The sequence below is a fragment of the Ictidomys tridecemlineatus genome, chromosome 16, assembly GCF_052094955.1.
Source record: "Ictidomys tridecemlineatus isolate mIctTri1 chromosome 16, mIctTri1.hap1, whole genome shotgun sequence".
In the NCBI taxonomy this organism is placed as follows: Eukaryota; Metazoa; Chordata; class Mammalia; order Rodentia; family Sciuridae; genus Ictidomys; species Ictidomys tridecemlineatus.
This window is the reverse complement of record NC_135492.1, coordinates 38,425,781-38,446,915: the sequence shown is the minus strand read 5'-3', so window position 1 is coordinate 38,446,915 and position 21,135 is coordinate 38,425,781. Positions and strand designations below refer to the sequence as shown.

At 60.9% G+C, this 21,135-nt stretch overlaps 1 protein-coding gene across 8 annotated transcripts in view; it reads right to left on the bottom strand.

Annotated features, from left to right (window-relative positions):
* Nucleotides 1-895: 895 nt before the first annotated feature.
* Nr2c2 (nuclear receptor subfamily 2 group C member 2) overlaps nucleotides 896-21,135 on the bottom strand; it is a 66,092-nt gene continuing 45,852 nt past the window's right edge. For 5 of the 8 annotated variants that reach the window (XM_078033415.1, XM_078033417.1, XM_078033414.1 and 2 more), the window contains 12 exons: nucleotides 20,333-20,533; nucleotides 18,383-18,485; nucleotides 16,171-16,350; nucleotides 14,606-14,753; nucleotides 14,020-14,113; nucleotides 11,601-11,734; nucleotides 10,670-10,847; nucleotides 9,706-9,827; nucleotides 8,330-8,469; nucleotides 7,346-7,445; nucleotides 6,291-6,396; nucleotides 896-4,912 (listed from right to left, as the gene is read on the bottom strand). In XM_078033415.1, coding sequence (XP_077889541.1) covers nucleotides 4,562-4,912; nucleotides 6,291-6,396; nucleotides 7,346-7,445; nucleotides 8,330-8,469; nucleotides 9,706-9,827; nucleotides 10,670-10,847; nucleotides 11,601-11,734; nucleotides 14,020-14,113; nucleotides 14,606-14,753; nucleotides 16,171-16,350; nucleotides 18,383-18,485; nucleotides 20,333-20,533 — 1,857 coding nt within the window. In that variant the 3' untranslated portion in view covers nucleotides 896-4,561. Of the gene's footprint in view, nucleotides 4,913-6,290; nucleotides 6,397-7,307; nucleotides 7,446-8,329; nucleotides 8,470-9,705; nucleotides 9,828-10,669; nucleotides 10,848-11,600; nucleotides 11,735-14,019; nucleotides 14,114-14,605; nucleotides 14,754-16,170; nucleotides 16,351-18,382; nucleotides 18,486-20,332; nucleotides 20,534-21,135 lie in introns of all 8 variants that reach the window. The other 3 variants (XM_078033416.1, XM_078033420.1, XM_078033421.1) reach the window with 3 other exon arrangements.

The following is a 21,135-nucleotide window of genomic DNA, read 5'->3' as shown; positions in this document are numbered from 1 at the left end:
AGTGACTCTGCACCAGACCTGTGCTGGGCGATGGCTCGTGGCTCTAGTCGTAGTGGACAGGGTGCTCTGAGGGCCACAGGCTCACGGGCTGCTGTTTGGTGGCAGTGTGGCCCTTGTCTCCCACAGCCAGTGTGGAGGGCCACTCTATTGCCCCCAACCCAGCCGCTGGCTTGGTGACATGAACTCCTAGGATGAGGGGGACCCTGATCCAGAACAATCGCCCCTCTGTGCAGAGGGACAGAGGCCTGGGCTCAGGGTCAGGCTCAGCACGGTTGTGGGGACCACCCGCCACGCCTCCGGGCCAGTGGGTGGAGGTGAGTGGTGGCTGGCCTGGGGCCGCCCTCCCTGGGACGTGGACAGTGGACGAGGATCACGCACGTCATTGTTTGGGACTTGTCTTTGATGAATCTGAGACACGGGGACTGGCGGAGCGGGAGGGCTGAGCCGTGGGGCGGGTCTGCAGACAGCGGCTGTGTGGCCGTCAGGAGGCACGGCGGGCAGTGCCACTCGGGGATCTGGCTGTCACGAGTTGTCCTGCCTGTGACTTGGGGCCTTAGCGTCCTTACCTGTGAAATGAGGCCAGGTGACCATGAGCTCGTCCCCCACTGGTGGCTCCACCCTGGTGAGTGACTGTCCTTAGAGGAGGAGCCTGCTGCGCTGTGGCTCAAGGCCTGGTGACGGGGTGGGGTGGCCGCCCTGCTCCTGAAGCAGCCTCACCCCTCACCCAGGAGCCACCCTGCGGGACACAGAGGTCGCTGCCTGGGTTTTCCCTGCCAGGTGTTGAGGGCCAAGGTCAGGTGGAGAGAGGGGCACTGTCCCACCCCAACAGTCCCCACAGGGCCCTCGGCCAGATGTCACCAGTGCGGTGGGGAGAAATGAGGAGCAGGCGCACACGAGGCTTTAATTCACTTTTAATGGTCTGCCCTCCTGTGGGCAGCAGGGTGGGCCACAGTGAGGCCACGTCAGACAGCATGGGTCACGCACACAGCTGCGCATGCACGGCAGCGCCACGGACACAGCGCAGGGCCGCGGGCGGGACAGCGTTAGATACAAAATCAGGTTAAAAAGGACATGCCATTGAAATGCCATCACAGAACACTCGCTTCATGGGGGACGGGAGCTGTGCACAGCTGCAGCCTCCACAGGGTCTCAACCCGGAGTCCAAACGTCACGGCGTCAAGGAGAGAAGGGCAGGGTGACAGGGACGGTCCCAGGAAACCTCACGCCCGCACTGTCCTCTGGGGGGTGCCTTTTTACCGGCTGGGACGCGGCTGCATTTTTACAGGAGTCTCAACTAGCGGGGACCCACAGCTGGGGTGTGGGGACACGTGCAGCTTCGCAGTCAGAGGACCAGGCCAGCGCTGGCCCCCGGGGGACAGGTGAGACACAGGACAGCAAGTCTGCCACTCTCACAACTGAGCCTGCTCCCGAGGAAAAGCCACTCTTAAGGGAGAGCCTGCTGTCCCCAACCTTCACCCTTTAATGCCCTGTCAAGTGGTTGGGGTCACTCGGCTGCTGTTGTGCCGGCCAGACAGGTGACAGAGTATCAGGCAGGCCTCCATGTTTTTCAGCTAGAAAGCCACTTTCAAACATGTGATTGTCACAGCAAGTGAGGGCCACAGCAGCGCCACCTTCGTTTTACATCAAAGTAGGGCCACCGAGCGCTGAGGGCCCGCATCTCTCAAAGGCACTGAGCACTGTCCCCGTGTCCTCGACCATGCTGACACTGCACCAAGAAAAAGAGCAGCCTGGGGCCCGGGAGGGTCCCGGTCATCCAGCGGTGACCGCCAGGCTGGGCCTGGCTGCAGGGCCGGGTCTCCGCTCTGAGCCCGATTATGGGGAGTCATCAGGTTAGACCTGGTGACAGAAACTTGGTGTCTGTGGCTTTAAGGACAAACACCAGTTCTTTTCTGAAAATTATGATTTGAATTTTTCAGAAAGGAGTTTAGCCTGGGGACTTCCCGCCATGCCCCCAGGGGACAGGGAACTGCACCAAAGACCCCCCCTCCCCGGCTGTGCCCTGGCCTCACTCTAGGCCCCGCTGACAAGGACAGTCCGCACCCTGGCCTGGCTCTGGCCCTGTGGAGCACGGGACCTGGGGAGCTCCTTCCAGCTGGGCTGCCAGCTGCCGTGTGACCGAGTTGAGAAATGGCCACGTAGCTGGGGACGCTGCAGCCCTCGTGTGAACAGAAATGTCCTCCTGTCCTGTCTGGAGAGAAAGGCTTCCCCACGGGAAGATACAGGTAGGAAAACCAGCGTCTCCCCCAACCAGGGGCCTTGAGCACCTGTCACACACCATAGAGCTCTGTACTCAGGGTGTGGACACACGTACGTCACCCAGGCTGCTGCGGAGCCCTGGGGCTGGACACGCCCAGTGCACACTGCGGGGATGCAGAGGAGGGGGTGGCCCGGAACCTAGAGTGCAAAGACCCAGAGCCGCCCTGTGGCACTGGGGTCTTGGGTTTCAAAATCTACAAAGTTGAGACCATTTTCAGAGCTGCGTGACTGACCTAGAGACCGGTGGCTGGGCAGGGGACATGGGGGCATCTGCTTACTGGCTGAGGTGTTCCCAGGACCCAAGGGCACCTGGAGAAAAGTCGGGTCTCACAGGACACTTAACAGGCTGAAGGGACCTGAATGCCACTAGCCAGAGGCTTCTGGACACGGATGCCAACTGCCACCAGGACTGCTCTGCAGCGAGGCGTCCCCAGAGGACAGGGTGAGGCTCCAGCCTGAGGCTGGCTCCCACCATGGCCAGCTGCCCCAGTGGCCCCGGGGAGGGTTGTGTCCAGCCCTGCCTGCCCACAAGCTAGAAAACGAGGGCGCACGGCAACCACACCCCAGATTCAGTAGAAAAACCCACTTAAGGACCCCAAACCTCAGCCCGAGGGCAGAGGCTGGGCAGCACGTCACCTTCCAGGAGGAAAGGGACCAGCGTGACACTGGGCTGAGCGCCTGGGTCTCTTCCCGTCTGGTGTACGCGCGCGTGACTCCAACCCCTGACTCAACGTCATTTGAGCTACTTCTAGGAAGAAGGCCACTTAAACAAGAAGTGACCGTGGGGACCGTCCTCCCCCCTGGGCTGGTGTCCTCACCCAGGCTCCATGCAGAGCACCTCGGGGACCTGGCCTCACGTCGTCACACCCAGACCACAAGCTCCCCAACGCTGACAACCTGTGACGGCCGCACCCCAAATGGTGAGTGTCCTTAAGTAAACCGAGGCTCTGGCCACACGAGGGACTTCTGAGCCCGAGAGCGTCCTCCGGACTCAGCCCTGGGCAGCTCAGGCCGCACCTCTGCAGGCACACGGGGCCCCCAGGCCACCATGCGGCCCTCGGAAATGTAAGAACATGGAAGTGGCGGCTCAAGGGACACCCACCAGGCCAGCTGTGCTCTCGGGGAGCCTCTGTGTCACTTCCCTAAACACTCAAGTCCATCGGCCACCACAACCACTTTCCAGCCTCTGCTGCTCACGAGGAGGAACAGCCCTAGCGACAGAGCCCGAGGCGGATGCGTCTCCCCTGATCCTGCTGCCACAGCCCGGAGCGCTGCCCCCCCCAGGAGGACGCAGCCCCTCTGGCTGGAGCCCACACCCAGAGCCGTGGAGACAGGCCACCTGGTCAACAGATGCAAACTATGCTCATGGAGGTGACAGTATGCCTGGTAACCGAGCTCGGCTTTTGGTGTCAACTCTGGTCGCTAACTTCTGAGGAAGACGGTCCCTTGGGGATGAGGGTTGCTTTCTACAGGACCGGTGGCCTGCTGGGACAGTGAGAGGCCACCCCTGATGTTCATGACCTGCAGAGGACGAGCTGCTGGGCTCCTGTGCCACCAGCCCTGACCTGCTCCCGGGGTGTCAGGTGGAAACCCCTGGACAGGGGTCCTCACGCCAGAAGCTGCACCGTCCCTGTCCACGCAGCCCCCTCCCCACCTACTCGGGAAGAGGCGTGCAGGGTGGAGGGTGCCCACCCTGCCGGGTCAGAGGCTGCAGCTGCCACGAGCGTGAGGCCACCTGAGGACGTCTGCCGTTGCTGGAGGTGTGACAGGTCTCCTGTCGCCGTTTGGTCTGACCCGCTCCAACCTAATCCTCAGAAGCAGGTGCAGGTGATGGAGAGTCCGCAGAAGCCCGCCACAGACCAGGACCGCGGTCAGGGGACCCGATGGTCAGCCCTGTCACCATATTTCCGTTCACAGGAGCCACGTGCACAGACCGAGGAGCCACGACGCTCTAAACAAATGATTGTCTCCGGAACCCGCGGTGCCAGTCCCCAGCGCTCCAGCCAAAGGTGCCCGCGTTCCCGTGGCCCCGCCCACAGGCAGGTGTCGCTAACGTTACAAAGTTTGATAACAAGTGCTTAGAAAGTGCTATTGTCACCCTGGCAATTAGTAGCTATTAATTCCAAGGACATTTTTAATATATTTACACACATACTGTTCTCTTAGGTTCTTTTAGTTGCTTTAATACTAGTCTCTGACATTATAAAACTTCATTTTTCTGGTTTTTTGCCCTTTGAGAATTGCTAAATACAAATGGAGTTAAAAGATTTTTCCAAAATCTTCATCAAAAGGCATGAAAACGCTTCTCACGGCGGGAGAGGATCCCACTGTCTGGGGTCAACAGGAGGAACCGGGTGGGACCCGGCCACCCTTTGCACATACCAAACACCACTACTTTTGCTCCCCTTGGTCCGAGCGGTCCTGGCGGGTCCCACGGGCGGTGGCGGGCGCGCGTGGGTACTATAGGCTGGCTCCGGTGATCTGGCCGTTGTACTCCGCCGTCTCCATCTTGAGGATGTAGGGGATTATGCTGTCTATTGAAACATTGCCAATGAGACCAGTGAAAAAGAGTTCCTCCGTTATGCTGGAGCTCATCAGCCTGAGCGCAGGCAGGCGGACGAGGATCCGGGCCAATCTGCAAGAGGGAGCCGCGTTAGAGACGGGAGGGCCTCCAGCTCCGGGGACCAGACCGCCACCGCCACCCACCACCCAGCTCTGGTTTTCCTGTTCATCCTGAGGACACGCAGCAGGTGAGTCACACTCGTGACAACACTTGGCTCTCACAAAAAGAAAGCCACTGGCCTGCCACTTCCTAAAAGACGGGAAGAATGTCTACGTCTCGATGAGGAAAGACCCAGGACACACTGTGTTTAGATTAAAAAGCAGGTGGAGCATGTCCCCAAGACACTCATGGCTGTCCCTGCCTCTCGGGAGCTCCTAGAGCTTGGCATGGCCTCAAAATCCAGGTCAAAGATGCTTTGCTTTGAAGAAACCCTGGTGTGGGGGCCACAGACACTGTATCTGCTGTGTCTCACGGGACTGTGCTGCTCCTTCTGTATCAGATAAAAAGTTAGGGGCTTTGATTCCCAGTAACGTAAAGCAAGTTTCTGGAAGTGAACACAGAAGGTTAAAGGTAGGACAGCTCCAGGTGATGCCTTCTTAATGAAGTAGTTTGTTCCCTTTCCACTTTCTAGAATGTTCTAAAAAAACTACATTCAGAGCATTCAAGCACCAGCACCTCCAGCCGGCTACAATGGACTCCCTGCTCTGATCCTGCAGGGCGCACAGGGTGGGAGGGACACCGACACAGGCTGCCGGGCACAGGATGTCAGCAGGGGGCCATCTCAGCCTGGGACCCCAGGCTGGCCCCGGGGGTCTGTGGGGAGTGCGTGGCGAGAATCTGCTGCACAGGCTGAAGGGACTCTGGGCTTAGGACAAGGGCTTCAGAGACTGTGGTCAACAGTGGTGCTACAGAAGCTGCAGCTGGGCTGCGGGACGGTCCTGGCTTTGGCACTGCAGTCGGCCAGGAGGGCCGGGTGCCCCTGAGGCTCAGGACAGCAGCAGGTACAACTGCAGGACTTGGGCGGCTCTGGACAGGGGACACAAGCCTAGGGAAAGGCTTCATCTGTCTGGACTGTGACTCCTTGTGAGGTCAGAACGGAATAAAAAGTAGAAAATGGTTGGAGTGAAAGGGGGCAGCCATTCCCTAGCCCCATGAGTCAGAGCAGTGCGGGGGCCGGTCTTTGGCAGAGCCAGGGAGCCTGGACCAGCCCCCAACACCGGGACCCCTTGCAGCCACCGTGTCTGGAGGCATGACCTGTGCGCTCCCTGCTCTCCCCTAGGGTCACACACAGCTGCTGCCCAGGACCAGAGGCAGCGCTTTCCAGTGGGCAGACGGGGCCTTGCCGCACCAGCCCCAGGAGAGGGACAAGCACTCTGAGGCCACCCAGCGGCCAGCTGTGGCCCCCGCGATCCTGCCGCCTCCACTGAACAGGACAGGGGGCAGGGCTCACCGGTAGGTGTCCTCGGCGTAGGTCTTCTGCACGTAGTCCTGCAGCTCCATCTGCGCCTTCTCCTGGAACTTCTCGATCTGGCTCGTGCCCGTCAGACCTGGGTGATCTGAAAGCAAAAGGACCCCCACGTTCCCCTCTGCCCTGTGAAGGCTTCCCCTGCAGACGCCACCGTGGTCACCATGTGTGCATGGAGGGGGCGGCAAGGGGGAACCAGCCGGGCAGGTGCCCCACGGCCAAGCTGCGCCCCACCCCAGCCCTTTCACAAATGATCTCTAGATTCCCAGACAGGGACGGAGTTGCCCAGGCTGGTCCCGAGCCCGCGGTCTCCTGACAGCAGTCGACACAGGTGTGCCCACCTTGGCCAACTGAGTTGAATTTCTATGAAGCTTCCCCAAGGTGACGTCCCAAACTCGGAATCTCAATCCCGTTGGGACGTCGCTAGAATGCTAGCTTTGCCACTGGTTTCTGCCAAGGTTCCCAAGAAGGAGCTGGGCTCCAAAGGGGCACCCCCCTTCCCCCTGGGCACGAGCCCAGCTGAGTCGGTTGTGGACACCTGGCTGCCACCACAGAGCCAGGTGCGGGAACTGCCAAGGGAGAGCGTCCTCTGGGTACTCGGAGACAGGCTCCCGAGGTGTCTTGGGGACGGGGCAGAGCCACGGGGAGCCTGCCCAGGTACAGGGCAGGGTTGGCTGGCACCGAGCCCAGGTGATCAGAAAGAGTGCGGGGAGCACCTGCTGAGGCCGGCCGGGCGTCCATGTGGCCAGGGATCTAATTAGGTATTGAACAGCTGTCATCTGTACCCTAATGTCCCCAGACACGGTGGCCCGTTTCTCAGGAGCTGTAAAAGCCCAGGACTAACAGAATGTCCGCATTTGCAGGAGCCAGTCAAGTGGCTGTCGGGGGACACCACGTGACATACAGAGTGGCAGGGCAGGCTACAGCGCCGACAACACGATCAGGGTCAGAAATATCAGTGGGCACGGGGAAGGCGTCCCGGGTCCCCAGCGCATATCTTACCGGGGCTAAAGAGAACTATAGCTTTAAGGTATGCGTACTCATAGCCGTCCACCTCGAGCCGCGCCATGCCGTTGCAGAACTCCTGCAGCTTCCAGATGTGCTCCATGACCTGCTTGATGCGCTCGCCCGACAGCTTGTCTGCAAGCAGACCACAGGCCCTGAGGGGACGGCCACCGCGAGGACGGCAGGGGGCTCCGCTCAGCACGGGGGAAGTGACTGCGGGCAGCCACGCTCCACTGCGCCATCACCCGGCCTCAGAAGCAAGGCCCCACGCTGGGGCCCACCCGGGAGGCAGCTCCCTGACTTATGGTGCCACAACTCTGCCCAAGGCCTGTCGGGGTCAGGGTCCCAAGGAGCATGTGCCGAGTCCTCAACGGGACATGGACAGCCATCGGGACAGTGTGACCCTACAGCGGTGTGACCCTACAGCGCTCTGCAGCAGGTGTCGTGGTTCTACTTGGTTTATTTGAAAAAGAAAACAGGTCTGCTGCCAGGTGGCTCGCATCCCAGGACTCACACCTGGGACGCCCCAGGAGGAGCCTCGCTTTACGGAGAGGGTGTCAGCGCTCACATGGAGCCCTGGATCCTCCCCTTCCACAGGCTGGTCCTCGCCGTGCTCTGGGCACATGGCCTGGGGAGAACCTGGCTGTGTCCAGCAATGACAGTGAGGAGACTAGGGGCGGGGATGTGTCCCTCTTGCACTTGTTTCATTGGAGGCCAGCTGTGGCCTCACCAGGGCCTCACTTTCCACACAGGCCACAGTCCTGAGGACAGGCCTGGAGAATGTCACATGGAAGGACGACAACCCAGGGACGATGGGATTGTAAGATCACTAAATGCCAAAGAGGTCGTGGACTTCACAATGGCGATCACTCTTTACCCAAAAAGGCCGTTCCAGACGCTCTGACTAGTAGGGTCCCACTACTTTGAAGTCAAGTGCCACTGCCCACCCCATGGTGTGGCGGGACGAGAGGCTGTGCCGTAGGCCAGGTCACCCTCCTCCCTGCGTCCCCAGGCCCTACCTTCCTGGATGCTGTTCTGCAGGTGGTTGACGATGGCGGCCAGGATGGTGGAGAGGCTCATGACCTGGGCGCACTGGGCCAGGCCCAGGGTGAAGAGCTCGTTCCAGCAGGCCCGCACCAGGCTCGTGTTGCAGTCCTGCCTGGGGGCGGAGGGCGGCTCAGCGGGCGGCGGCACCGCACCTGGCACCACCCGGGGCCTCCACCAGGACATGCCCACGGGCTGCACGGGAGCCAGGCCGCTGCCCAGTACCGAGCACAGCACTTAACACGCCCCTCCAGCAGGGAGCTGCCCTTCTGCTGTTGGGCTGAGGACGAGGCTGCTCGCCCCTGGGCTCCGTCCCCAGCCCTTTCTGTTTGTTATTCTGAGAAAGGGCCTCGGTGGCTGAGGCTGGCCTCAAACTTGTGGTTCTCCTGACTCCACTGCCCAAGTGGCTTAGGTCACAGGCGCACATGACGGTGCCCGCCCACTGCTATGCCACAGCCCTCAGGAGGGAGGCCGAAGCCTCCTTCCCCAAGTCTGCTGGACCCTCAGCTGGCCTGGCCTGGCGCTGTCCTAGGAAGACGGGACCTGTGACTCGACACCCATAGCCAAGGTCACGAGTGACCCCGTGGATCAAGACAGGAGCCGAGCACCCACCTGCAGGTGGGAGGGGACCTGCTAGGGCTGGGCCTGTAGCAGGGGACCAGCTGGGCCACCTGCAGCCCTGTTCTGGAAACTCCTGCCCACGGGAGGGGCACAGTCAGCCCTCACAGCAGCCGTCTTGGTGCTCTGAGGCTGCAGCCCAGTGGGGCTGGGTCGCCCCCTCTTCTGCCTCAAGGTTTCTGAGGCCGTGGGCTGGGGGACAGAGCTCAGGTGGCCGAGTGCTTGCCTCTCACACACAAGGCCCTGGGCTCAGTGCCCAGCACCCCCAAAAAGGAAAAAAAAAATCTGTGGCCAGGGGCACTGCCGTCCCCACAGAGGCTGTGCCTGCATTTGCCTCAGAAAGGCCCCTGCGCCGAGCGTCCCCTGGGCTCAGTACAAACCTCCTGTCATCAGTCGCCCCCTGAGCTCGGATCCTGATGAGTATGTGAAACCCAAGGGACACTGCTGTAAGGGGGTGACATTGTGTAGCCCTCTGAGGAGAGTCCACGTCCGTGGCAGCAGGGACGTCACTTTTTAACCCCATGTTTTAAAAATCTCTCCCAGGGAACCCGGTCCCTGCCACTTCAGGAACAAATGCCCGTGTGGGGACACAGGCAGTCGCATGGTCTCAAGGGCCTGACCACAGCTCCTGGTGCCATGCCTTTGGCTTGTGGACATCTGGGGCCTGCTGCAGGGTGGCTGCCGGTGACGCTCCCAGTCCACGGATCAGGGTGCGTGGAAAAGGGCCACTCACCCGAGGGCCTGGAAGGCGGGGATGGAGCGGGCCCAGTGCATGGAGAGGAAGAGCAGGCGGGAGGCGGACTCGCAGATGTAGTGCACGTTGAGGTACTCGGGCATCGGGCTGGGCATGGTCAGCTGCAACAGAGGACGGAGAGGTGAGCAAGGGATAGTGGCCTGGCAGCAGGTCCCCGTCGTGTCCCGCCAGTGGTGGCGGCTGGGGCCCCTGAGTCAGAAGAGCCCGTGTGTCTGCAGCAGGGTGGCCCAGGCCCCCAGGTTTTTCCGCTTAGTGAAGCAGGGTCCTGGGGACACAGTCCGGAGGCCCAGGGGACGTCTCAGCTCGCCCCTGGGACAGGGCACTGCTCCATCACTGCCCCAGCACAGCGACTGTCTGCTGCACTCACTGGGCCACAGGTTCAGGCCCAATGGAACCGGGGCCCCAGGGCCAGCTCCATGACCGACAGGCATGGTGCAGGTGACCCTGGTGCTAGGTGGTGACACATCCACCAGAAAGGCGGGCCAACGTGCTGACCTGCCTCAGGGCACCCGGCAGCAGGGGACCGAGACCTCTTCTGAGGCCTCTCTACAGGCACTTCAGGGGTTCTGGGAGGCCCTCCAGGGGGCATGGGGCGACCTGGGCACTCACAGCCACAGGGACAGCTACCATCTACCTCTGTGTCTTAAGGGCAGTGGCTGCCACCCGCCGACTCTGACCCCAAGGGCTCCACTGCATGGAGGTGCCCACAGCCAGGCTCTGCAGGGAGCAGGGGCGGAGCAGCCAGCCCCCACCCTTGGGGACTGCTCACCTTGGCAAAGACAGGCCACGCCCCTGCACGATCGAGTGGCACTGCGAGCAAGACAGGGAGGACTGCTCTGGACACGAGATCTGCTCAAGCCCCTCTGCCACACCACAGGGGTGGGGACGGGACCAGCTCCCAGATGATTTCAGAGCCACCTGTGGCCGGGCCACAGACACTCACCTTAAAGGTGACGTGTGTGTCTGAAAGGAGGGGGCCCTCGACCTCGATGATGGGCGTCGACTGGTCTCTGCTGATGACGTGGATGCCGCCCCCTCCGCTGGTGTCCACGCCGTCCGCCAGGCCGGGGGGCGAGGCGCCGTCCGCCGTGTTAAGTGCTTTAGCTAAGGTGTCAAACGCCCTGTGGGCGGAAACCAAGCAGGTCGTGAACCCGTGGCTCCCAGGGACACGGCTCTGCTGAGTCACTGTCCAGCACAGCAAGGCCTCGAAGAGGTGCTGTCCCCCTGCAGAGGCGGGCCACAGCGACAGCAGGGACAAGGAGGTCCAGAACAGCGCCAGCGTCCAGCAGTGGGCTGTGATTTCCAGTGTGACTTCCGTGTTCCACGGTCACCCTCCCAAGGCGGGAATGTTCTCCTGGTTACAGATCTAATGCCAGTGGCTTGTCCACGGCCACCCACAGCCAGCAGTGGACGAGGATTCTACCCGACTGGACAGCACCCTCCTGGCCCTGACCTTCACTTTGTCCTTAGACTGGAACACCAGGGCCGAGCCCCCGTCACCTGGCTGGCCGACACCAGGGCACAGGCCAGTGCTGAGCAGCCAGTCAGTGCCACCCGGGGCCAGGCCAGCGACCCCCGTCAGCTCCCGCTCCCCAGCCCCAGAGGTGGAAGGAACGAGCTGCTGCTGTTTGGGGCACTCGGCAGGATCAACATCAGGCCGCTGCCACGTCCCCTCCTGCCTCCCGGGTCACGCAATTTTGATCCATGTCACAGAATAAAGGGGACAATAGTCTCACAGTTGGAAACCTGAGAGCACAGACCTGCAGTGTCACCGTGACCACGCCACAGCCCTCGACTGAAGGCAGGATGGATGCCAAAGGCCACCACGGCCCTCCCAGCACCGCGACTGTACGTCCTCCCCCGTGGCCACGTACCGCGTGATCTCGCTGGCAGACTGGTCCTCCGGCTGGATCTCTGAAGTGTCGCCATTGTTCAGGGACTCGCTCAGGTTGGCCAGGGAGGTCACCACGTTCGCCAGGGTGCCCAGAGCTCCCTGGCTCGTCTCAGCCTATTGAGGGAAAAACGTGACATTAAACACGAGCGCATAGGCACAGGACTCGGGCCGCCGTGGAGGTGACGCCGACTCGGGACTCAAAATTTGATCTTGTGAACAAATGGTGGCACCAGGGCATCCTTATGGTGACAGATTAGCTTTCTGAATCTTGGTTATGATAGTGGTCACACAAGTCCCCAGGTGACACGACAGTGAGACACTGAGGAAAAACAGACCCGCTGGCCGTCACCCATCCACACTGGGGTGCTTCGTCGACAGAGCAGGAAAAACCAGAGAACCCACACCAGACCCCGTGGAGTGAAGGCTGCAGGGCACACACAGGCACAGGGTAGCCCCAGGACAGAGGGGACCTCTTGGAGCCCAACAGTTCCAGGCGACCCAGGGCATCTCTCCAGACAGACGGCCCGTGAGCACGTGTCAAGATACAGAGGGCTGTGACCCCAAAAGATTGTGACATGCTGACACAGATGTGGGAAAGTCACGCCCACGGACACTGCTGGTGGGACTGTGGGGACCAGGGCAGTTCAGTCTAAAGGGATCTCACGTCCCGTGGAGGACGGCAGGGCACAACGTGGACGACCACGCCCAGCTTTTGACCCTCTCCCACTACGACAATGAGGACTCGATCTCTGGGACAGGCTGCACCCCAGATGACACTGTGCTGAAGGACAGCAGCCAGCTGGGAGGGGCACCTGTAGAGGCCCTGGATGGGGGAGGGACGTTGGCAGTCCCTTCTGGGAGACCATCTGAAGTCGGTGGTACTGGTGGCGAGTCCCCTTGACCGTCCGGCCCGCGAACACCCTCCAGTTAAAAGGGAAGCCAGAGCCACAGCCAGGACACATCTACACAGCCACCTGTGTCTCCACTTCAAAAGGAAACACTAGGATCCACAGCAACATTCTGACTGCAGGTGATAAGTCCCAGCAGAGCCGGGGGACAGCGGAGTGTGCTAGTGGAAAGTGAGGTGTCAGCAAGAGCTGGGGGACACAAAGTGACACACATGCTTTGTACTCAGTGTCCTGGTTGTCACATCAGTCCCAGTTGGGAGGACCGTTGTTATCTGAAGTAGATGGTCTTGGGTACCGGGGTTTGGACCCAGCAGTCCCAGCCCTTCTGTGTTCGAGACAGGGTCTCGATACGTCCTTGGGCCTCAGCCCCCTGCCCCGCTCTGGGCCCTCAGCGGCTCCGTGGACGATGTTAAATGCATCACGATTTCAATGTAAAAACGGACCCTTCTGAGAGCAGCTGCTGGGGCGCTCTGTCTCCTTACAAAAAACTGGGGGGGGGGGTGTCCTGCTGTTCCATGTCACCAGGAGGAAACGGGGCAGGGCGCGAGCGGACCCTGAAGCTCCGTCTCTTAACCACATCCACACCGCGAGCCTTTCCAGGTATCGACAACAGTCCCCTGTCACCCCCCTGAGCTTGCCGTGTGCTGAGGGCCCCGTGAGGCTCACTTGCTCCAGGTGCCCACCAGCCCCGGGCAGGCGGCCCTGAAGGACACTGAGGAGTGGGCAGACACTGCTGGGAACCCCTGGTGGCCTAGAGCCCCATGTTCCGGCTGGTGTTCCTGGCCTTTGCTCTGCAGTGACAGCCACTCTCCAGAACACATGCTGGGGGACAGCGGTGGCCCATCAGCTCCCATCAAGCACACAGCCACGGCTCCCGGTCAGGGGGCTCAAAACCCAGCCTGAGGACCAGAGGGGACAGGCTGTACCCTGGCCAGCCAGGGGCTCTCAAGTTTGCCTTCTCTTCCCAAAAGAGGACGTGCCCCAAGTTTCTGGGTGTCACGTGAAGGAGCCAAGGGTGGCAACAATGTCAACACTCCCAAGTGGCCCCAAGTCACCCCTCTAACGTGTGCCTTACTGCTACTTTCTTATGACTGGGCTCACACCAGGAAGGACGCGATGGCCCCCTGCCTGGACCCAGCCCCACGCTCTGGTCATCGGCACAGGAAGAGCCAGCTGTCCAGCTCCTGGAGTGGCGGACACCTGTGTCCCCACTGGATCCTCCCGGCTGGACCTCCTCCTACAGAGCGACTGCCAGAACTCACGGGTCCTGCAGAAACCTTGGCAGGCCCAGCGGCTGTCCCCTCAGGAAGCTGGTGCTGGACTATGTCTGACTTAGTGGAGAAAAGACTGCAGCCTGAACGCCACCGTGGTCTTACCACAGCCCTGAAGGAGTTCTAGAAGCCACCAGCAAGGCCTCTGAGGGCCAAGGAGGAGTGGGGCACAGGGAGACAGCCCGCTGCCAGCACAGAGGACAGGGGGTGAGAACGTCACCTTGGAATCCGTGGCCAGGAGCACCGTGCCGTCCTCGCGTATCAGCGGCTGCTGGATGTTGACGAGCATCCCTGGATCGAGAAGGCCCGTCTGTCTATTTAAGACAAAGAAACCCAGGGTAGCTTCCAGCATGTCGGCAGACTCCCTGCCCTCCTGCACGCCGAGACCCAGCGCCCAGGTGACAGCCTCCTTTCGGCGGAAACGTGGACACGGAGGCGCCCACACTGCGCACCAAGCTGTGCGCAGTCACCGGGGTCCCTCCTGCCCTCTCTGCGCTACGTCCTGGGTCCCATTCTCCTCCTCTCTGACCCTTAAAACCAGGTCAATAAGGTGCATTCAAAAGAAGGTACAAATGACCTGTGGCACCGTCTGGGACCTCAACTCCCGTTTATACAGCCAAAGTCCAAGTCCCAGGTTCCCAACACCTGTCGTCCTGAGTGAGTGAGGCCTACACTGCAGGACACCCGGAGCCCTGAGCCAGACATCCCCAGGGCTGTTCTGGGGGTGAGCAAGCCGTGGCCGTGGGAATGGAATACGACGTGCCCAGCTGCCCACCTGGGCCGCCCTTGGAGAACAGGGCACTGACCTGGTTCCATCTTTATCTGCCACAAACGTGGGGGTGGCTATCAGGGGACTTCGCAGGTCTTTCCGGATATAGATTTTCTCTGTGGAAGCGGCACAATTGCTTGGTTTCTCCCGCTGCACGTCGAAGGGCTTCCGCTCGCTCTGCACAGCTTAAAGCACAGCACGCCACGTCACCACACGGCACGCCCCGGGGCTCCCTCAGGAACCCCCCGCTGCAGGGGCGAGGAGCTCAGTCTCCACAGTGGACTCCCCCGCCCAAGCAGAGGAGGCAGCGAGGCCCCACGATGCCCTGTCACGTCAGAGGCACGCACACAGCTCCAGAGGACGGGGGCCGAGGCAACAGAACATGGGTAACCTGGGCGCCTCCCTGGCCCTGCAGCTGGGGGTCTAGGAGCAGCACGTGTTGCTGCTAGTGACCTGGCTCTTCCCAAGGACGAGAAGTGCCCATCTTCAAGCAGCCCTGGGCAGGGGGACGGAACCATGCCAGCCTCCAGGTCCAGGCTGAACAGCCCGAGCCTGCTGCTTGGTGGGTGCCCATTTCCCATCCCAGTGTCACTTGTCCTTCAGCTCTCGAGTAAGAGAACAGGGACACGGGCCACAAGCAAACCAAGGTAAAAAGACCTGAAGCCCAGAGACTAGGGTGCAGACGTCCTGCTAACCAGACAGTCCAGCTGGACCTTTTCCTTTTCCTTCCTCTTTAATTTTGCTTTCTTGATATTTTTATTTTTGTTTGGGTTTCAGCTGGATCCTGAATTCAGTTATAGCCGAGATGGTAAAAAATGATTCTGCCATCGTCCTGAGGGATGGCACCTGCTGCTGCGGAAGGAAGGTCCCTTGGCAATGGGGTGGTGCCGTCCGCCGTGGGGAAGGACCCCGTCACGGGCAAAATGGAAACCCCACTCTACAGAACCTCGGCTGGCGATTCCGACTTTCTGGAAAACACTTTCCTACTTGTCCCAAGTGACGTCTGCCATTTCCCCTGTAGAAACAGCAACGGCTACACTGAAAAGTGCTGCTGCCCCCAGGACCACGCGGGCCAGGTCGAGTGTCACCTGCACCTGCTGTCCCCGTTCCCCTGATGGGAAGGGAGGTCCCAGAGCCAGACACCACGTCCCTGGGTCTCTCTGCTGCCTGCTTTAGGCCCCGGTCGTCCTGGTTTCACTGCCTGAACCTGGTTCCTGGAATTCCTAACCCCCACTTCTAGCCCCAGGAGCAGAGTGGGGGGCTTGCGCCCTGCCCCGGCTGCCCTAATGCGCCACAGCTGGGCGGGAGGCCTGGCCTAGGGCTATGGGAACAGCAGGGGGCTGCATCAGCAAGCCGCAGGCTTCTGGCTCTCAGAGGGGACCCTGGGGCTACCCGAGGCCACGTGGCAGTTTGTTCCACAGCTGGCGCTGGCCCCGCGGCACCGTCTTGCTCCTGACTCCTCTGGGCTCAGGGGCGCCACGGGGACTGACCAGGTCCAGTGGAGCTGGCTCTGAGTCACCTGCTGACCCGCGAGCGGGGGTTTCTGGTGAAAGCCCGTGTGCCGTGTGCCCCGCCCGCCCTGCCCTCCCGGCGCCCGCTCACATTCCATCTTCATGCCCATCTCCAGGCACTTCTTGAGGCGGCAGAACTGGCAGCGGTTGCGGTGGTGCTTGTTGATGACGCAGTCCTGGCTGCTGCGGCAGCTGTAGGTCAGGCTCTTCCTCACGCTCCTCTTGAAGAAACCCTTGCAGCCCTCGCAGCTGACGGCCCCATAGTGACGGCCTGCAAGGACACGACAGCGGGTTTGGCCCTGGCCTGGGCTGCAGAGGGCGTCCACCAGGGCCTGGGACAGGGGGCCCTGAGCAGGAGACCAGGCGCATCCCTCCCAGGAGCCCCCGCGGTCTTCCCAGCAGCCGCAGCACGCACAGGGCATGGATGGCAGGCAGCTGTTCCGGGCACACCAGGGACCTGCCGCGCTGCCGGAACTCCACTGGGCACTGCGCGCCTGTCCCCCGCCTACAGACCTGGGTGGCTCGGCCACCGGCTCCGTCCTGTGCTGGACACAGGATGGCATGAGCTGCTTCAGGGCCGGGGTCTCACTGCCGCCCTTGGTCACCTGCAGGGCCTTGAAGGCCCTGGGAAGCAGCGTGGCCACTGCCCAGCCCAAGGTCAGGGAAGGCGCGTAGTCAGCGCCACCATTTCAGCGTCTCCACGGGCCCCACGCCAACTTCAGAGGAGGAGGGAGAGCCCCTGTGGGGACTGACAGTTGAGTGGTCCAAGTGGCAGACACCAGGAAGCAGAGGCCCCTGACCCACCTGCAGCCACAGCCCCTCTGTCCTCAGCTCCCCCAGGGGACCCAGGGCACTCGTCCTGCCTGGGCAAGGCCCTCAGAGCCTGACCTCCCGATGCCCGCAGCACGTCACACAAAGCTGCCCAGGCTCCCCTGACCCTATCGGAAGGTGGCCTCGGGGTCACTTGCGTCAGGTACTCGGTCCCCTCCAGGCTCAGTCCTGGGAAACACACTTAGTCGGCACTTTCTTTTCAGCGTCTCCAGCCTATGACAACGTCACCTCATTTGTCCCGTGGATGCCTTGGGTCTGCCTGGTTTCGGTGACCCAAGTTCAGGGACGTGGCTAGGGAGGGCACATTTACAGGACCATCATTTACGGTGGCCACAGAGGATCCCGCTGGCCGCGCGCTCGGCGGGGACCTTTTCCCACACGTGCAGCTGCGCAGCCTCCAGTGCTTCCACCCCAGCCCCAAGGACGAGCCCGGGGCCCTGCACCAGGGAGGCCAGGGCTGTGCCACGCGCCACGTCCCAGCCTGTGGTTCTGCTCCTGAAGAGCAGCTGTGCCGGTCACCTCTGCTCACGGCTCCACCTCGCCATGCATGTCCTTCAGCCACCCCCCACGTCTCCGTGACTCTAGGACCTGGAGACAAGGGCCCCCATGGCCTGTGCAGAGGCTCTCTGTGCTCAGAGGAGGCCGGACACGTAGGGCCCTCCTGGGTCCTGTCCCTGCTCTGTTCACCCCGCCCGCGTCCTTGCTGCGCAGCAAGATGGGAGCTAGGGAGCCGGGAGGGCGGAGCGCTGGACACTCCCACGGGAAGACGGGCCTGGGGAGCTACAAGACAACGCGACAGCAGTGTGGACAGTGGGCACAAAAGGGCCATCAGGACCAGAGGCAGCACCGTGGCCCTGCTGCCAGGGCAGGTGAGGTGTCACCAGCCGGGGGGGATCTGCAGCTGCTGTCCTGCAGATGCTCCTGGGCTGCTTTCCTACAGGCCTGCTCCACCCCCCTTTGCAGGACAAGGTGTCCAGAGCGCCTAGGAATTTGGCTGCCACAGAATAAAGTAGAACCAGGCTGCCCAAGAACTCAAGCCTCCCGTCACTACTGCCCGCCTCCTGACCCTCTGTGCCCACAGGACACAGGCCAGGGCTGACCTTCTGGGCCACCTGTCTGCCCGCTCCCAGGATTGAACCCAGGGGCTCCTCATTACTGAGCAGCACCCCAGCCCTTATTATTGAGACAGGGCATCGCTAAGTTGCCGAGGCCGGCCTTGAACCTCCGATCCTCTTGCCTCAGCCTCCCGAGCCACCGGGATTACAGGCGTGCGCCACTGCACCTTGTAAGTAGTAGTTTTGACTTTTCCTGTCGATCTGAGACACTTACATCACCACCCCAATAAGAAAACTGCAGCCCACTTCTGAGACCACAAACTTGCAGAGAATGTTCTGAGTAACCACTGCCCCACGCATGATGGCGGCCCTTGCTGCTGGCCCAAGACCCGCACCAGCAGAACCCAGGTCACGTACCAGAGGCTTTGTCGCCACAGACCACACAGTACTCCACCACCTGGGGCCGCTGGACGTCCGCCTTCCCCAGCAAACGCTCCACAGAAGCAGAATCCGTGACGATCTAGGAGGAATCAGCCAACAGTGAGCACGAGCCCAGTGTCCAGGCCAAGTCCCGTGGAGCTGGGAACTTGGAGAATCCCAGCCCTGCTGCCCGCTCAACCGCACCCTCCGCAGTGGCCCTCCGTGACCACTCTTCTCTCCGGCTACCATCACGGAGACTGGGGACCAGGAGAGGAGACGCTGTGCAGATAGAGTAGTAGATAAGGAAGTGCTCCAAGACTAAGGTGTTCTAGGTTCTTCCAGCTGCTCCTCGGATCCCATGAAGCCACCCCAGAGTGTGAAGGGGCGTGTGAGTCAGAGGGAAGAGCCTCTCGCCCAGGCAGAACACAGGAGCCTGGAACCTGCCCTTGTCTGGAAGGGACTTTCTAGGGGACTCTAGGTGCTATCCACCTCGACGAACACGGACTCGTCCTCACTCTGGGAATGTGCAAAGCAGCCGTGGCTGGGCCAACGAGCTACCCTGGATGATTTACGCATGACGGGGACCACACTCGGAAGTCACCACGTAGAGTCACCTCTTGGGAATCAGGATCAGAGTCTGCCTGTCACCAACGGGGGCTGTATCTACAAACCGCGGTACACGCCGTCTCAAAATGGATTTTTTTCCTACATCGATGTTCTGAAGCTCAGAGAACCATTCCTTCCTTCCCTCGGTTTCTGCACCGTACAAAGCCCCCGTCCCACAAGTGCATGAATCCTCACGTTACTTTTAATAACCGAGGGGAGGAACCGATGCCCGTGTCCACCAACAGACGGGAAGACAAGCTCCTTGCAGTGGGACACACAGGGACTCTGTTTAGCCTTGATAAGGAAGAGAGTTCGCTAAGTGACAAGAGCTAGGGAATCTAGAGTCCCCCAACTCTGAGTGGGGGCTGCCAGAGGCTGGAGGGGACATGGAGACGGGACTGCCCAGTGGACAGAGAACAGGGACTTGAAATTTCTTCATCTTGGGCATCTGTGTGCAATTCCTAATGGGCACAGCGTCAGTTTGGGAAGGTAAAGAGTGACAGCCAGGCCCAGTGGCCCACACCTGTAGTCCCAGGGACTCCGGAGGCTGAGGAACCTAAGTTCAAGGCCAGCCACTACGGAGACCCTCTCCCACAATAAAACACAGAAAGGGCTGGGGTGTGGCTAAGAGGTTAAGCAGCCCTGGGTTCAAAGAGATAAAAGGAAGGGACAGAGATGGACGGTGTCACAACAACGGGAGCTCAGTTCATTTAATGCCATTGAACACCTACAAGTAGAAGTAGTAAACCAAAAATATTTTAGAAATTAAACACTGTGACCCTGACTGATGACACCTGTGCGACACTGGCCTCGCGCCTGTTCCGAGTGAGGGGTTTGGGCATTCACTGCTGCCAACTCACGCTGAGCAAGGACCCTGCCCCCCTTTGGTGCCCACTCTTCTTGCCCCAACCCACCCTGCCTGGCCAGAGCAGGGACAGACCAGGCAGGCACTGGGGGCCCTGAGCCACAGCTCACAGGAGCGAGAGAGAACAGAGCGAGGCTCTCGGATCAGGTCGGACGACCTGCTAAGGCAGGAGCAGCAGCAAGAAGTCGCTGTCTGGGGTGGTGGGCCCGAGGAGGGCCTTTAACATAGGGCTCAGGGCTGCCCCGTGAAGAGCGACCCTCTCTGTGGCCTCAGTGCCACCCTGGCTCAACTTCTAGCCCTCCTGAGGGTCACTGCTGTTTTCTGGACCTTCCACTTTTTTAACTTGAGCCAAAGCATCAAACCGCCTTGTGCGTGTGTCCCCAAAGGAACCTTCCAAGGAACCGATCCGACTTCCCAGACAGAGGCGAGGACAAGTGAGGAACCCGTTCAGTGACGCGAGTCCTGGGACAGCCTACCTGGATCCTGCCGGGGACGAGGTTGTCGGCGGTGGTGAAGATGAGCTGCTTGGCGCTGGACGTCTCTGGGGAAGCCAGGATCACCTTCCCGGCCCCAGCTCCATCTGGGCTGGTCAGGATGAACTGCTGCTTGGAGGATCCCGAGGCGTCCACTGCGGTGACGATCTGGATCTTCTGTCCCGTCTGCTGGTCTGTCACGATCTGGAAGACAACAGAGCGCCGTGAGCCCCGTGCACGTGCGGGAGCCACTCCGAAGGGGTGACTGCCAAACGCAGTCCCCGAGGGCATGCTGGCCGGCCACGTGTCAGCAGCTCATGCAGCACGCGGGGCAGGGCGGTGGCTTCCCAGATGTGGACGGGCACGGAACTCCCTGTTCACCAGGGTCAGGTCTTAAGGGTTGTTTTTGGAATTAAAAGCCGATTGCATTTATTGTCGTCTTGGTCGTAAGCAGAGTCACCTTAAACACAACCCTGGCCCAGGACTGGGCTCGGTGGCCGAGCGCCTGCCTGCTCAGCACGTGAGCTCCGTCCTCAGCACCACATCGGTATAAAGTACGCAAGTAAAATCAAGGCGCACAACTCTAAAGATTCTGGTCCAGGAATAATAAAATGTGGGCAGCTCTGATTCTTTTGAAAAAATGTTGTTAATTCAGAAACTCTAAAAATTTGGGAATAAATCCCTTCCTGGGCTCTGTAAGCCAAGGGACCCATCTGACTCCCTGCCGTGTGACCGGGGCAGCAGAGGCCTGACACACGCACAGAAGGCAGGACCCCGGGGTGGACTGAGGGCCACAGGTGCCGACT